At 40.9% G+C, this 15,232-nt stretch overlaps 1 protein-coding gene across 2 annotated transcripts in view; it reads right to left on the bottom strand.

The window, feature by feature from the left end:
* The window catches only part of LOC127437641 (BLOC-2 complex member HPS5-like), a 39,416-nt gene that overhangs the window by 5,516 nt on the left and 18,668 nt on the right, over window positions 1–15,232 (bottom strand). For both annotated transcript variants that reach the window (XR_007896587.1, XM_051692684.1), the window contains exons 13-21: window positions 12,054–12,165; window positions 11,462–11,608; window positions 11,291–11,359; window positions 6,770–7,359; window positions 3,259–3,379; window positions 2,276–2,425; window positions 2,060–2,179; window positions 1,791–1,904; window positions 1,594–1,703 (exon numbers count right to left, since the gene is read on the bottom strand). Coding sequence is in view for 1 of the 2 variants with exons in the window: in XM_051692684.1 (XP_051548644.1) it covers window positions 1,594–1,703; window positions 1,791–1,904; window positions 2,060–2,179; window positions 2,276–2,425; window positions 3,259–3,379; window positions 6,770–7,359; window positions 11,291–11,359; window positions 11,462–11,608; window positions 12,054–12,165 (1,533 nt within the window). In the remaining variant the exon portion in view is untranslated. The remainder of the gene's footprint in view (window positions 1–1,593; window positions 1,704–1,790; window positions 1,905–2,059; window positions 2,180–2,275; window positions 2,426–3,258; window positions 3,380–6,769; window positions 7,360–11,290; window positions 11,360–11,461; window positions 11,609–12,053; window positions 12,166–15,232) is intronic.

Here is a 15,232-nt window from a genome sequence, read left to right as displayed (position 1 = left end):
AAGGAAGGAAGTGTAAGGAAGGAAGGAAGGAAGAAGTGTAAGGAAGGAAGGAAGAAAGTGTAAGGAAGGAAGGAAGGAAGGAAGTGTAAGGAAGGAAGGAAGGAAGGAAGGAAGAAAGTGTAAGGAAGGAAGGAAGGAAGGAAGTGTAAGGAAGGAAGGAAGGAAGAAGTGTAAGGAAGGAAGGAAGAAAGTGTAAGGAAGGAAGGAAGGAAGGAAGTGTAAGGAAGGAAGGAAGGAAGGAAGAAAGTGTAAGGAAGGAAGGAAGGAAGGAAGGAAATAAGGAAAAAGGAAGGACATTTATTAGGAAGGAAGGAAGAAGTGTAAGGAAGGAAGGAAGAAAGTGTAAGGAAGGAAGTGTAAGGAAGGAAGGAAGGAAGGAAGGAAGGAAGAAAGTGTAAGGAAGGAAGGAAGTGTAAGGAAGCAAGGAAGTGTAAGGAAGCAAGGAAGTGTAAGGAAGGAAGGAAGGAAGGAAGGAAGAAAGTGTAAGGAAGGAAGGAAGTGTAAGGAAGCAAGGAAGTGTAAGGAAGGAAGGAAGGAAGGAAGGAAGGAAGAAAGTGTAAGGAAGGAAGGAAGGAAGGAAGAAAGTGTAAGGAAGGAAGGAAGGAAGGAAGGAAGAAAGTGTAAGTAAGGAAGGAAGGAAGTGTAAGGAAGGAAGGAAGGAAGTGTAAGTAAGGAAGGAATGAAGGAAGGAAGAAAGTGTAAGGAAGGAAGGAAGGAAGGAAGAAAGTGTAAGTAAGGAAGGAAGGAAGTGTAAGGAAGGAAGGAAGGAAGTGTAAGTAAGGAAGGAATGAAGGAAGGAAGAAAGTGTAAGGAAGGAAGGAAGGAAGGAAGAAAGTGTAAGTAAGGAAGGAAGGAAGTGTAAGGAAGGAAGGAAGGAAGTGTAAGTAAGGAAGGAATGAAGGAAGGAAGAAAGTGTAAGGAAGGAAGGAAGGAAGTGTAAGGAAGGAAGGAAGGAAAGAAAGAAATAAGGAAGGAATGACATTTATTAGATAGGAAGGAAGGAATGAAGGAAAAAGGAAGGACATTTATTAGGAAGGAAATAAAGAAGAAAGAAAGGAAGGAAAGAAAGAAAAAAGAAAATAAAGGAAGACATTTAATATGTAGGTAAGTAGGAAGCAATGAAGGAAGGAATAAAGAAGGAAGGAAAGAAAGAGATATGGAAGAACATTTATTAAAAAGGTAAGAAAATTGGAAGTAAGGACATTCATTAGGTAGGAAGGAAGGAAAGAAGGAAGAATAAGGGAAAAAGGAAGGCAATTTAGAAAGGACATTCATTAGGAAGGAAAGGAAGAAAGAAATATGGAAGGACAATTATTAAGAAGGCAGGCAGGAAGGAAGGAAAAAAGAAAATAAAGGAAAAGAATAAGTAAGGACATTCATTAGGTAGAAAGGAAGGAAAAAAGGAAAAAGGAAGGATATTTATTAGGAAAGAAGGAAAGAAAAAAGAATGGAAGTAAGGAAAAAGAAGAGAAAGAAGGACATTTAATATGTAGGTAAGTAGGAAGCAATGAAGGAAAGAATAAACAAAGGAAGGAAAGGAAGGACATTTAGAAGGAAAGTAGTAAGGAATCCATCCTTGAGTGATTGTTTTACCATCCTCCTCCTCCTCCAGTAATGTCATGTCGTCCAGTCTGCAGATGACATTGAAAGCCTCCAGCCGTCGCTGCAGCTCTCTGCACAGGTACAGGAAACCCATCCAATACCTGAGAGAGAAAAAAAAAAAAAACACTGAACAGCCACAGTCACACTAGATACGACTCCGTTTCAAGTCCATCTAATTCTACACTCACCCATGAGTCCTACACGTCTCCAGCATTTTCTGTTTGGAAGTCAGATCAGCAGGTAAGCGAATCAAAAGAGACAAAAGACGTCCGTAACCCCAACTGAAGAAATGAGAGCGCCACCTATAATGCAGCAGGAGACATAACAGTCAACTAAATAGGAATATACTGTAGAGTAGTATTTAAACCACTCACACCCTAGCAATCGCATAGCAACGCACTACTCACATTTAAAAAAAAAAAAAAAGAAGTTGTAGCTTAAAAATGGTCGTGTGTACCTAGGCTGCCCATCAGGAGTGAGTGTGTCAGCCTTTTGTGGAGCATCACGGGATAGAGCCAGTTCCAGCCAATCCTGTCGCAGAGTTTCCGGCTGGAGAAGAGAACCCAGAAAAGACATCCTGCAGAAATGTGAGAAATTTGATTTTCTTTATTCACCTCTCTCTTGCACATAAAAACACAAACATTTAAAACAAGCATACAACTCACGGCTGTACCTCTGCTGCTCGGCTCGTGATTGGACGAGATTGTCCAGATAAGGCAAGAAGTGGCTGGGCAGAGCCATGGCCATAATGTCAGAGGGGAGAATCGTGGGATAGAACTGTGGGAAGGCACGAACGGCCACCTCTCCATGTTTCTCATAGAGTCTGTAAAGAGGAAAACAAACATGATAGAAAATCTAATTTCATCAAACAAATGACAATCAATTTGGGGAATTTTCCCATATGTGACAGATACTGTAGATGCATGTTGATAGATGTGCAGGTAAACACATTGAAACTATTCAGGGGCGAATTCTCTTATCAGTTGCAGCACTTTTGCTCATGGTATTTCAGTCCAAAAAGCTGCGTCTTATTCACCAACAATCTAGATTGAGAAGGCCCACTCAGTGCTTAAGTCATTGTCATTCTGTGCAAACACACCTTCCTATGTAAATTAGGCTCATTATAGATTGCGCCTCATTCACAGAAATTGCCCGGCACAATTTACCTCGCACTATTACTGCCAAATAAAAGCAGGCAGTAAAATGTATTTTATTATAAAAGATGTTTCTGTACATTTTGAATCAATCATGTCAGCAGTAATTCATCACATAATGATGAAATGATGTCGAAAAGCGTTTTAACCTTGCATATAGTATCCAGATGTGCGGTGTAGTCAAGTGCACTTTCGACATGACTGGATCACCGTACAGTCCCGGCAGAGTGTGTCAGATCTGCGGCATCTTCCACACAATAGAACTCACAACTGGCCTGCAAGATCAGAATTGCACCGTGCAAACTGCATTCAGCACAGATTTTGAGGGCGCACTTGTGCTGTTGTCTGATTTGCATAATTCCTTGAGTGAATCGGGTGCTAAACCAGCACAGACAGCATGTGCAAATAACCGGTGCTTTTACCAGGCACAATTTATTCATAGAGAACTCCCCTCTCAGTGTGTGCATGTGTGTGTGTAATGCTTGGAGTGATGTAGTCTCACCTGTACATGTGTGAGAGGAGCAGAGGTGCATTCCAGGGTTGAATTTCTTGCAAACTGCGCAAAGATTTCAGCAGATCTCCCTTTTGAATCACCTCCACCACCTTACTGGCCTGCGTGAACTCTTCAACACAACACAGAATAGGGAAAGGGGAGGAAAAAATAAATAAACAAAATTAAGCATTCAACTTCGCTACAGTTATTTTTCACCACAATTACAAAGTATAAAAAAAAACAAAATATTTCGGAGTTTTTTTGGGAAGAAGAAATCGGCAAGTTATAAGCACTAAATCTGTTTATAAACTAAAACGCGCTGTGCACGGCACGACGGAAGCCAGCAGGGCACAACATCATGAGCACAGAAGCTTGCATAAACTGCCGCCAGTGTCCTCTCTTCTCTAGCTTCTCCAAGACTTTCTGCCCTGTCACTATACAAGAACTGTAATACTGTGATTTTCTGCATATTTCATTTTATTCTGGAAAGGAGTCGTTCAATCAGGTACGAGGGAACCGTCTGAACACATTTAACCACTGATCAATCTTCACTTGTTTTTAAGGTAGGCAATGTTTTACCTGTGTCAAACATTACCACAGTGTAGTTTGACATATGTGGGGATATCTTGTTTACTTGCTACTATGTCTAATACAAATTTTTAAATACCTTAGAAAGATACAATGTCAATAGTGTCGGAAATGAGTTTATATGTCTGAAAAGCCTCACTTATAAAGAAGGTATGAGAAATCACAAAACATAATGTAACCAAATGCTACAATTTACTTAATAACAACATCTCAATATGTTAAATAACCATAATGTTAATTAAGACTTTATTATTACAACTGTAATACAATAATACATATATAGAACAACCACTTTTAGTGTTTGAATCAGTCATATCTCTCACTAAACACTGTGTGAAATGTTTATTTTTGCCTTATTTTAAGTAGGAGTTGATAACAGTTTGCTTAATAATCTCATCCCATTCCTGGATAAATTCTGCAATATCAAAGAGGATACATTTCCTCCTTTATGATATTGCATGATATTAGTTTTGTACAGTATGTTAACTTAATAGCCAAAATACTTGGACATACGTGAATGAGAATAAACCTGAAATAGGAATGTGTTTCAGTCACAATGCACATTATGTAGTTTAGAGATGATTTAGAGACATTTAGTATGTTATAAATGGCTATTCATATTTAAATAAATGTTGTATTCTTTTTTTGGGGGGGGATTTTTCCCCTTTTTCTCCCAATTTGGAATGCCCAATTCCCAATGTGCTCTAAGTCCTCGTGGTCGCATAGTGATTCGCCCCAGTCCGGGTGGCGGAGGACGAATCCCAGTTGCCTCCACGTCTGAGACAGTCAACCCGCGCATCTTATCACGTGGCTTGTTGAGCGCGTTGCCACGGAGACATAGCGCGTGTGGAGGCTTCACGCCATCCACCGCGGCAACCACGCTCAATTCACCATGCGCCCCACCGAGAACAAACCACATTATAGCGACCACGAGGAGGTTACCCCATGTGACTCTACCCTCCCTAGCAACCGGGCCAATTTGGTTGCTTAGGAGACCTGGCTGGAGTCACTCAGCATGCCCTGGGATTCGAACTAGCGAACTCCAGGGGTGGTAGCCAGCGTAATTTACCACTGAGCTACCCAGGCCCCCATAAATGTCGTATTCTTACATTTTCTGTTTGTCCAAGAATCCTCTTGCAGCAGTGCAGGTCTTTGGCATTTAGAAGCTGCTAGTTTAGGACCTGTGAGGAGTTTCTTTTTGCCTATTTTTAAAACCAAAATTTGACGTGCAAGTGTAAAGCAACTTGTAAAGAACTCAATATGTCAGCAAATGGGGAAAAACCCGTTGTATTGTGATTTCCACTAATAATAAGAATTTTCTTGTGTACCAAATTAGCACTTCAGAAGCCTTTTGTAAGGAATAGGTGACACAGTATATGTTTGCCACTACGGGTAAAGAAAAAATGGAATAAATACCACTTAATAATTTGCAATTGATGATTTTGGCAGTATTTTTGATCAATTTAATGCATCCTTGGTGAAAGGAAGCATCAATTTCTTTCAAGATCAAAAATGTCTTTGTGTTCTAAAAATTGAAGCGTATATACTATAATTTTCATAAAGTAACTTGTAACGTAATTACTTGAGTAGTTTTTTGGCAAACTACTTATTTATTCTTACAAGAGTCATAATATTTCTCAGTACTTCTACTTGTACTCAAGTGAATTATTTCTTCAGTAGCAGTACTTTTACTTATTTTATTTTTTTTACTTAAGTACTCTTTCCACCACTGCATCATATACATACTGTATATTGTGGCAGCAGACAATACAAAAAATGGCTTAAAAGTCAAAATATAATTTGCTTTATTTCCATATCATTGAACAAAACCCTATTATTGCCCCATTTCCTTCCGAGCTATTTTTAATTGTTGTTCTATGTACAGATGGACGCTTTTGAGCATCTTTGGCTGCTTTACGTTTTAGTAGTCTCTAGTCATAAGTGCTGCGTTTTTAGGACGCTGTGTCAAGCTAATGTATTTTTTAACGTTGAAAAACACGTCTTGAAATCCCTGGATTTTTGTGTGCACGTTCTAGCTGCCTTTGAGCACACAAGCACGTCCGTGGAAGGAAGTTCTGCCTGTTGCTTGCGTTGGTTTGACGAGGAGTGTCGTCTGTACGGCTGCCGCGCTGACTGCCCCCTACTGCCATATCAAGGTAGTACATCAAGCTAGAACTGCTCCGATAGTAGGAACATTCCTTATTACAGAATTTACGTATGGATCGGAGACATGATTAATAGCGTAAATGTTTTTAGCGCATTATTTTTCATATAATTAATTCACACTAATTATACTGTGCAATAGTAATATATTTCTGTCCAAAATTCTTCACCTTCATACGTTATTTTAAGGCTCTCCCATTAAACCCACGAGCCCTTATTTCGCATGAAGCAAGACCTTTGAGATTCTGTGTGTTTCTGAAAATATGTTTCTTCATAATATCATCTCCACAGAAATAAAGGGAGCGTTTCTTCCTCTGTGTCACTGCGTGTTTGAACTCCAGTGACCAAGAGCATTAGCCATTACCCCAACGTTAAATTAGTGAAACTGGAGCGCTTCGTGTCCACTACCAAAATCCTTACTTACAGTATATTTTGGTGGGAGTCTGGCGCAAACCACCACAGATGGCACATGCATCAAACACTTAATTTGGAGTGCTCACATAATGCAATAACACCAGAAAATCAGACACAAAAATGTGCCATCAGTGGCATTTCTATAGTTACTTAAAATACCCTTATTGGGACATTAAAATATGATTGGAATTCAAAGTGCACAATAATTGTGATAATCTCAAATAATCGAGGTTAGAGCAAGTAATCACGAGAAGGAAATTATGTAATAATCGCAAAAGGCCTAATTAAACTACGTCTGCGGAGAACTTCTGCTTGATACATAAATCAGTTAATCAATGTTTTTGTGAGAGATTACCCAGCATGCCAGCGACAAACGCCTTCAACACCTCCGGCTGCTTGCTGTACTTCAGCATACACATCTTCCTCACTCTCTCCTGGTCCAACAGGAAGAAGTATCTCCTGAGGAACACACACACACGCTCCATTCCTCCTCTCTCATCCCTCCATCCTCCAGGGCAGCCCAAATCCAGGTAAAGACAGGCCAGCTGGGAGAGGTCGGCGTTAAGGTCAGGAGGCAAAGGTTTGGGGGAAAACAGCTGGACTAGTTCGACAGTGTTAGCGAGCGGTGGAAATGCCGCTCTGACTGGGGCAGTGGAACATGGAATGCTCTCTCTAAGGTCCTCTTTTTCAGTAAGGGTTGAGGATTCATCCTGGTCAGTTGCTAATGAGCTCTCTGGTTGAATCACAATGCAACAGGACATTGATGGGATGACCTCCTCTTCTTCTAAGGTCTTCTCCTCCCCTCTTGTCGCTCCATTTTCTATTTCTCTGGGTTTGGTGTGATCTTCTGGGCCCAGGACCCTCTCCAGAACCAGAGCCCAGTCTCGAAGCACTTCTTGAAGACAGACAGGGTCGAGCAAAACCATGGGGTCCTGGATCTGAGAGCTTAAGTGGAGACACAACATACTTCAGCTTTAAAGAGTGCAATAATCCAATAGTAACTACAGAAATTGGATGGTTGACATGACATGTTATTTCCAGCACATCCCAAATGCTGTATTGTGTAATATAATTCTGTGATGGAAATTACATTTTTAACATTTAAAAGAAATTTAAAATGGCTGACTTGTTTATCTTGCTAATGCTCATTTCAAGGGTAACATTTTATGTATCCTACATACAAATGATATTTTCACACTTTTTGCATTATTCGGCTAAATTACAGCTTGATTAGGAATGACGGCCAGTGGAAATATTCTGCTCACAAGTGATGTTTCCCTTGATTTTCTCCAAACATCACTTGTCTCATGTTTCATCTCAAGCATGCCCTTCACTGATACTTTTGTTGACTTGCTTTTTTTGCTACACTAACTATATTCTAAAATGTGAAGAAAAAAATTATAATAAAGAATGAGTGTTTCAAAACCGGTAGTGTATAATATATATATATATATATATACAGTGGTGTGAAAAAGTGTTTGCCCCTTCCTGATTTCTTATTTTTTTGCATGTTTGTCACACTTAAATGTTTCAGATCATCAAACAAGTTTAAATATTAGTCAAAGATAACACAAGTAAACACAAAATACAGTTTTTAAATGAAGGTTGTTATTATTAAGGGAAAACAAAATCCAAACCTACATGGCCCTGTGTGAAAAAGTGTTTGCCCCACCTGTTAAAACATAACTTAACTGTGGTTTATCACACCTGAGTTCAATTTCTCTAGCCACACCCAGGCCTGATTACTGCCACACCTGTTCTCAATCAAGAAATCACTTAAATAGGACCTGCCTGACAAAGTGAAGTAGACCAAAAGATCTTCAAAAGCTAAACATCATGCCGAGATCCAAAGAAATTCAGGAACAAATGAGAAAGAAAGTAATTGAGATCTATCAGTCTGGAAAAGGTTATAAAGCCATTTCTAAAGCGTTGGGACTCCAGAGAACCACAGTGAGAGCCATTATCCACAAATGGCGAAAACATGGAACAGTGGTGAACCTTCCCAGGAGTGGACAGCCGACCAAAATTACCCCAAGAGCGCAGCGACGACTCATCCAAGAGGTCACAAAAGACCCCACAACAACATCCAAAGAACTGCAGGCCTCACTTGCCTCAGTTAAGGTCAGTGTTCATGACTCCACCATAAGAAAGAGACTGGGCAAAAATGGCCTGCATGGCAGAGTTACAAGACGAAAACCACTGCTGAGCAAAAAGAACATTAAGGCTCATCTCATTTTTGCCAGAAAACATCTTGATGATCCCCAAGACTTTTGGGAAAATACTCTGTGGACTGACGAGACAAAAGTTGAACTTTTTGGAAGGTGTGTGTCCCATTACATCTGGTGTAAAAGTAACACCGCATTTCAGAACAAGAACATCATACCAACAGTAAATTATGGTGGTGGTAGTGTGATGGCCTGGGGCTGTTTTGCTGCTTCAGGACCTGGAAGACTTGCTGTGATAAATGGAACCATGAATTCTGCTGTCTACCAAAAAATCCTGAAGGAGAATGTTCGGCCATCTGTTCGTGACCTCAAGCTGAAGCGAACTTGGGATCTGCAGCAGGACAGTGATCCAAAACACACCAGCAAGTCCACCTCTGAATGGCTGAAGAAAAACAAAATGAAGACTTTGGAGTGGCCTAGTCAAAGTCCTGACCTGAAGATTGAGATGCTGTGGCATGACCTTAAAAAGGCAGTTCATGCTCGTAAACCCTCCAATGTGGCTGAATTACAACAATTCTGCAAAGATGAGTGGGCCAAAATTCCTCCACAGCGCTGTAAAAGACTCATTGCAAGTTATCGCAAACGCTTGATTGCAGTTGTTGCTGCTAAGGGTGGCCCAACCAGTTATTGGGTTTAGGGGGCAATCACTTTTTCACACAGGGCCATGTAGGTTTGGATTTTGCTTTTCCTTAATAATAACAACCTTCATTTAAAAACTGCATTTTGTGTTTACTTGTGTTATCTTTGACTAATATTTAAACTTGTTTGATGATCTGAAACATTTAAGTGTGACAAACATGCAAAAAAATAAGAAATCAGGAAGGGGGCAAACACTTTTTCACACCACTGTATATACACACACACACACACACACACACACACATACATACATACACACACACACAGTTGAAGTCAGAAATTTACATACTCATTAGCCAAATACAAAATTCCCTATCTTAGGTCAGTTAGGATCACTACTTTATTTTAAGAATGTGAAATATCAGAATAATAGTAGAGAGAATGATTTATTTCAGCTTTTATTACTTTCATCACATTCCCAGTGGGTCAGAAGTTTACATACACTTTGTTAGTATTTGGTAGTATTGCCTTTAAATTCTTTAACTTGGGTCAAACATTTTGGGTAGCCTTCCACAAGTTTCTCACAATAAGTTGCTGGAATTTTGGCCCATTCCTCCAGACAGAACTGGTGTAACTGAGTCAGGTTTGTAGACCTCCTTGCTTGCACACGCTTTTTCAGCTCTGCCCACAAATTTTCTATCGGATTGAGGTCAGGGCTTTGTGATGACCATTCCAGTACCTTGACTTTGTTGTCCTTAAGACATTTTGCCACAACTTTGTAGGTATGCTTGGGGTCATTGTCCATTTGGAAGACCCATTTGTGACCAAGCTTTAACTTCCTGGCTGATGTCTTGAGATGTTGCTTCAATATATCCACATAATTTTCTTTCCTCATGATGCCATCTATTTTGTGAAGTGTACCAGTCCCTCCTGCAGCAAAGCGCCCCCACAACATGATGCTGCCACCCCCATGCTTCACGGTTGGGATGGTGTTCTTCGGCTTGCAAGCCTCACCCTTTTTCCTCCAAACATAACATTGGTCATTATGGCCAAACAGTTCAATTTATGTTTCATCAGACCAGAGGACATTTCTCCAGAAAGTAAGATCTTTGTCCCCATGTGCACTTGCAAACTGTAGTCTGGCTTTTTTATTCCTGTTTTGGAGCAGTAGCTTCTTCCTTGCTGAGCAGTCTTTCAGGTTATGTCGATATAGGAGTCATTTTACTGTGGATATAGATACTTGTCTACCTGTTTCCTCCAGCATCTTCACAAGGTTCTTTGCTGTTGTTCTGGGATTGATTTGCACTTTTCCCACCAAACTACGTTCATCTTTAGGAGACAGAATGCGTCTCCTTCCTGAGTGGTATGATGGCTGCGTGGTCCCATGTTGTTTATACTTGCATACTATTGTTTGTACAGATGAACGTGGTACCTTCAGGTGTTTGTAAATTGCTCCCAAGGATGAACCAGACTTGTGGAGGTCCACAATTTTTTTTCTGAGGTCTTGGCTGATTTCTTTTGATTTTCCCATGATGTCAAGCAAAGAGGCACTGAGTTTGAAGGTAGGCCTTAAAATACATCCACAGGTACACCTCCAAGTGACTCCAATTAGCCTATCAGAAGCTAAATTAGGCTTGACATCATTTTCTGGAATTTTCCAAGCTGCTTAAAGGCACAGTTAACTTAGTGTATGTAAACTTCTGACCCACTGGAATTGTGATATTGTCAATTAAAAGTAAAAACAATCTGTCTGTAAACAACTGTTGGAAAAATTACTTGTGTCATGCACAAAGTAGATGTCCTAAACGACTTGCCAAAACTATAGTTTGCTAATATGAAATCTGTGGAGTGGTTAAAAAATAAGTTTTAATGACTTCAATGTAAACTTCTGACTTCAACTGTACATACATACAGTATACAAAATTGCCATCATATTGGTTATCAACATCAACAAAAATCCTTAACTACTATGAAAATCTCCAATCAATGTATCAGATGCACACATTATTTAGCTTATAAATTAACATCTTCCTGTCTCCATGTAGCAACAGGACGCAACATTCTGAACTCACATGGCTTTCTGTGTGGCGACCCTCAACTCCTGCAGCTCAGACTCTGAACTGGTCTTCTCTAAATTCACACTGAGAGACACACAAAAAAAGTGTCAATTGTTATTTACAAAACATACATTTCAACGGCAAAGAGTTGGACAGGTATCATGATGTAAAAGAGGTAGGACTCACTCATGATCTACTTCGTCTGGAAGAGGGGTCGCAGGAGCTGTGACCTCACCTTGAACACCTTCCCTGAGGTCAGGCCGAGGCCAAAGGTCGGTATTCATCTGAAGAGTGTTGATCTTCTCTGTGGTCTTCTTCACAAAGTTAGAGACACTGATACACAAATATGCATCTATTTACAAATGCAAATGCAAATACCATACATAGACAAAAACCGACAGTGACACTCCAAAATATAAGCAACTAAAATGCAGATAGTTTTCAAATAAACAACAACAACGTCTGCATGAAGAAAATGCCAGAAGAGGAGAAATAATAGTTAAAGATCAACCTTACTAATCCCACTCAGTATGAAATGACAGAGTGAGACAGAAAATGTGACACTACACCTACTGAAACAGGAAGTTACTGTTTTAAAAATAACTTAGGGTGCAACCAGCTGAGTTTGGTCAGTATATAAATAAATTTGACTATGTGGTCGAGTTTTTCTTCCTCGTCAGCCAGCCAATCAGAGCAAGTCTGATGTGAAATTTAAGGGGAAGTGAAATCACAATAAAAAAGGGGACGTTTAAGTGGACAGATGTGTAAAGGTGTATACCTGTCTCGCACAGCCTGCAGAGCGACTCGTGGTGGTTTCGGGCGGAAAGACAGCGGCAGGAATTGCAGACCGAGGTCGGGCCTGTCGCTCTCTCCACACATAGACTGAGCATCTTTAGGACAGAAATGAGGGATAAAAGAAAGAACAGAAAATGAAAAAATTTGTTGGAATGATAGAGACATAAATGGAGAAGAGGACAATAGTCAGAAGTCACGAGAGAATTAAGCAAAAGCACACAAAGTAGACAAACAAAAACAATTGACGCAGTGTATGAGGACAATAAGAAAATGGCAAAAAAAAGTCAACAGTAAAAAAAACTGTTACAAACACCACATAAATGAGGGAACTGCTAATCGCGGATGTTTTAACCATCTTTTATTTCTAAATATTTGACATACAGCACACATACACAATACTAACAAAAACTACCAAACTAAATATCCTAAAAGATAACACTGTGTCCTAACCAAGCGTGACATGTCAAGTGTTGATTCACATTTTTTTGTTTCACTCAGAAATATGTCACATGACGGGAGTAATATGGGTTGTGAACGTCATTTTGTGTAGACTTTAACCCTTGTGTTCTGTTCAGACATTTTTGTCCGATTTGATCCCTTTTTTTATTTCTAAAAATGGTATCCTTCATCGTAATAGTCTGGTTCTTTGTGACTTTTCCTCTTTTTACCATCTAAAGGCACACACACACACAAAAAAACGTAAATGATTCCATCAAGTTTGGGTGGTTTAACAAAAAAAGTCACACGTTCTATTCCACAGAAATCAATGACGAAACAAGTGGGTGAGACCAGAACACACACACACACACACACACACACACACAGAAATCAATGATGAAACAAGTGGGTGAGACCAGAACACACACACACACACACACAGAAATCAATGACGAAACAAGTGGGTGAGACCAGAACACACACACACACACACACACACACACACAGAAATCAATGACGAAACAAGTGGGTGAGACCAGAACACACACACACACACACACACACACACACAGAAATTAATTGGTGAGACTATAACATGGCCACTATGCAATACACACACTATCACACATCATTACACACATTCACACACACAAACCGAGTTTACCCTTCCAAACAAAATATTGCATTTTGTTTTTTGGAAACACTTCTTTTCATGTAAAAAAAAAACAAATTCTCACAGTTCTGAGTTTATTGAATTATGTTATTGAATGATGTTTGCAAAAGAAAGGGTAGATAACTGTAGCGCGGAGGAGGGCAGGGCCGGGCGGGGCCGGGCGGAATGACGTACGCCCAGACCCCAATCAGCCTGATGAGGTGAGCGAGGGATAAATGTGACCGAAGACGCCAGCTCGAGAGAGAATTATGGGCAGCTGCCCTGTATGTGTTTGTGTGTCTTTTTATTTAATTAAATATTATGTATATTGTTAAGCCGGTTCTCGCCGCCTCCTTTCCCTTGTACCCCCTTTACATTGGTGCCGAAACCCAGGAGGGAGGAGGAATGCCCGTCGTAGAGTCCTCGACACTGCAGTCCACCCAGGGGAGTGCCGCTGCCATCCGCCGGTGGACGGAGTAGCCCGACCGCCTGGACGCGGGGAACGGCCACCGTCCGCGAGGAAAGGAGGGACGGGACTCCCCGACCGCCTGGAGCGATGGAGTCGCTGCCAGGGGCGGAGGAGTGTCCCCACGTGCCGCCAGAAAAGCGGAGGACCGTTCTGTCCGCTGGGGGTCGGAGGTTTGACTCCGGGCCGCCCGGGGAGGAGCGGCTGTCATCCGCCTGAGAGGGTGGAGGAGTGATCGGGGACCACGCGACGGCGCATCAGAGAACCGGTGAGTGAGCGAGCTTTTTCTCGCTCTCCTCTCTCTCTCGCTGTCGCTCCGTGTTGGCCTCTCCATTGCCTTTTTTTTTTTTTTCTCCTGTCTCCTCCCAGGTCTAAGAAGGTGGGAATGACCTGCCGGCAGGCGGGGCGCAAGGCAAGCCCCCCACCACGGGGGTGGGGGTGGGGAATGTACGTCATGCCAGGGGCTCCCCGGCCTCAGGCAACGCAGGGAGGAGTGTAGCGGAGGAGGGCGGGGCCGGGCGGAATGACGGACGCCCAGACCCCAATCAGCCTGATGAGGCGAGCGAGGGATAAAGGCGACCGAAGACGCCAGCTCGAGAGAGAGAGAATTATGGGCAGCTGCCCTGTATGTGTTTGTGTGTCTTTTTATTTAATTAAATATTATGTATATTGTTAAGCCGGTTCTCGCCTCCTCCTTTCGCTTGTACCCCCTTTACAATAACAAAATACTTTTTCTAAGGGTGTTTTCACACTTGAGTCCTCTTTAAAAGAACCAATCTCAGACCTCTTTAAGTGGGCCAAAAAGTGGACCAAATGAAAACGGAACCAGTTCTCTTTACATTCACACTGTTTGAGAGCTTGTAAGTGGGCTCAGATCTCTTTTTGGTCCACTTTGCCCATTACAGGGTCTCAGTCCTTTTTGTTTTCACACTCTGTGTCACTTGTGGGACTGAGCCCACTTTAAAAAAAATATAGTATTTATTATAATTATTAGGGCTATATTTAATGTTATGAGTACAAATAGCTATACGTATTAACTTATAAGATAAAATAAACATGTTTAATGCTCTCAAAATGAATAAGCAACATAAGAACATTATTGATCTTTGGCATCATTTTTATGTAATTCTGTACATATTGTTTTATACATTAAAAGAGAAAAGTAATGCAACTGAACTGAATGCATTTTATTTTTATATAAAAAATACGGGATTTAAAGGCAAAAGTCAACATTCAGTCATGGTAGATTAGTCTTATTAATGACAAACAATAAGATAAATCACAATTTATGTTTAATCTACTGACAGCCTCGGAATAGGCTTCCTTTCATAGAATACAATAAATACTCCTGTCATAATTTCTTAACTTTCATACGGCTTTCAAGGTGTCCGGTTAAACCTTCGAATCTTCATTTGCAGAGAACACTAAAGAAAGACCTTTGAGATAATTTCGTGTTCACTTCTCTACCGTGCTCACGTTGTACGGGAACCTGTCAAGGCCAAACATGTTTGCCGTTACGCGATGGGGAAGTAAAGTGAGCCCAGGGCGCTCATTGTTCACAATGCACGTTATAAGCGAACTGAACCAAAGGCTGCAAGCAAACCAT

Source organism: Myxocyprinus asiaticus, chromosome 48, assembly GCF_019703515.2.
Source record: "Myxocyprinus asiaticus isolate MX2 ecotype Aquarium Trade chromosome 48, UBuf_Myxa_2, whole genome shotgun sequence".
Lineage (NCBI taxonomy): Eukaryota > Metazoa > Chordata > Actinopteri > Cypriniformes > Catostomidae > Myxocyprinus > Myxocyprinus asiaticus.
Note: the sequence above shows the minus strand (reverse complement) of the source record. Positions and strands in the feature narration are given on the sequence as shown.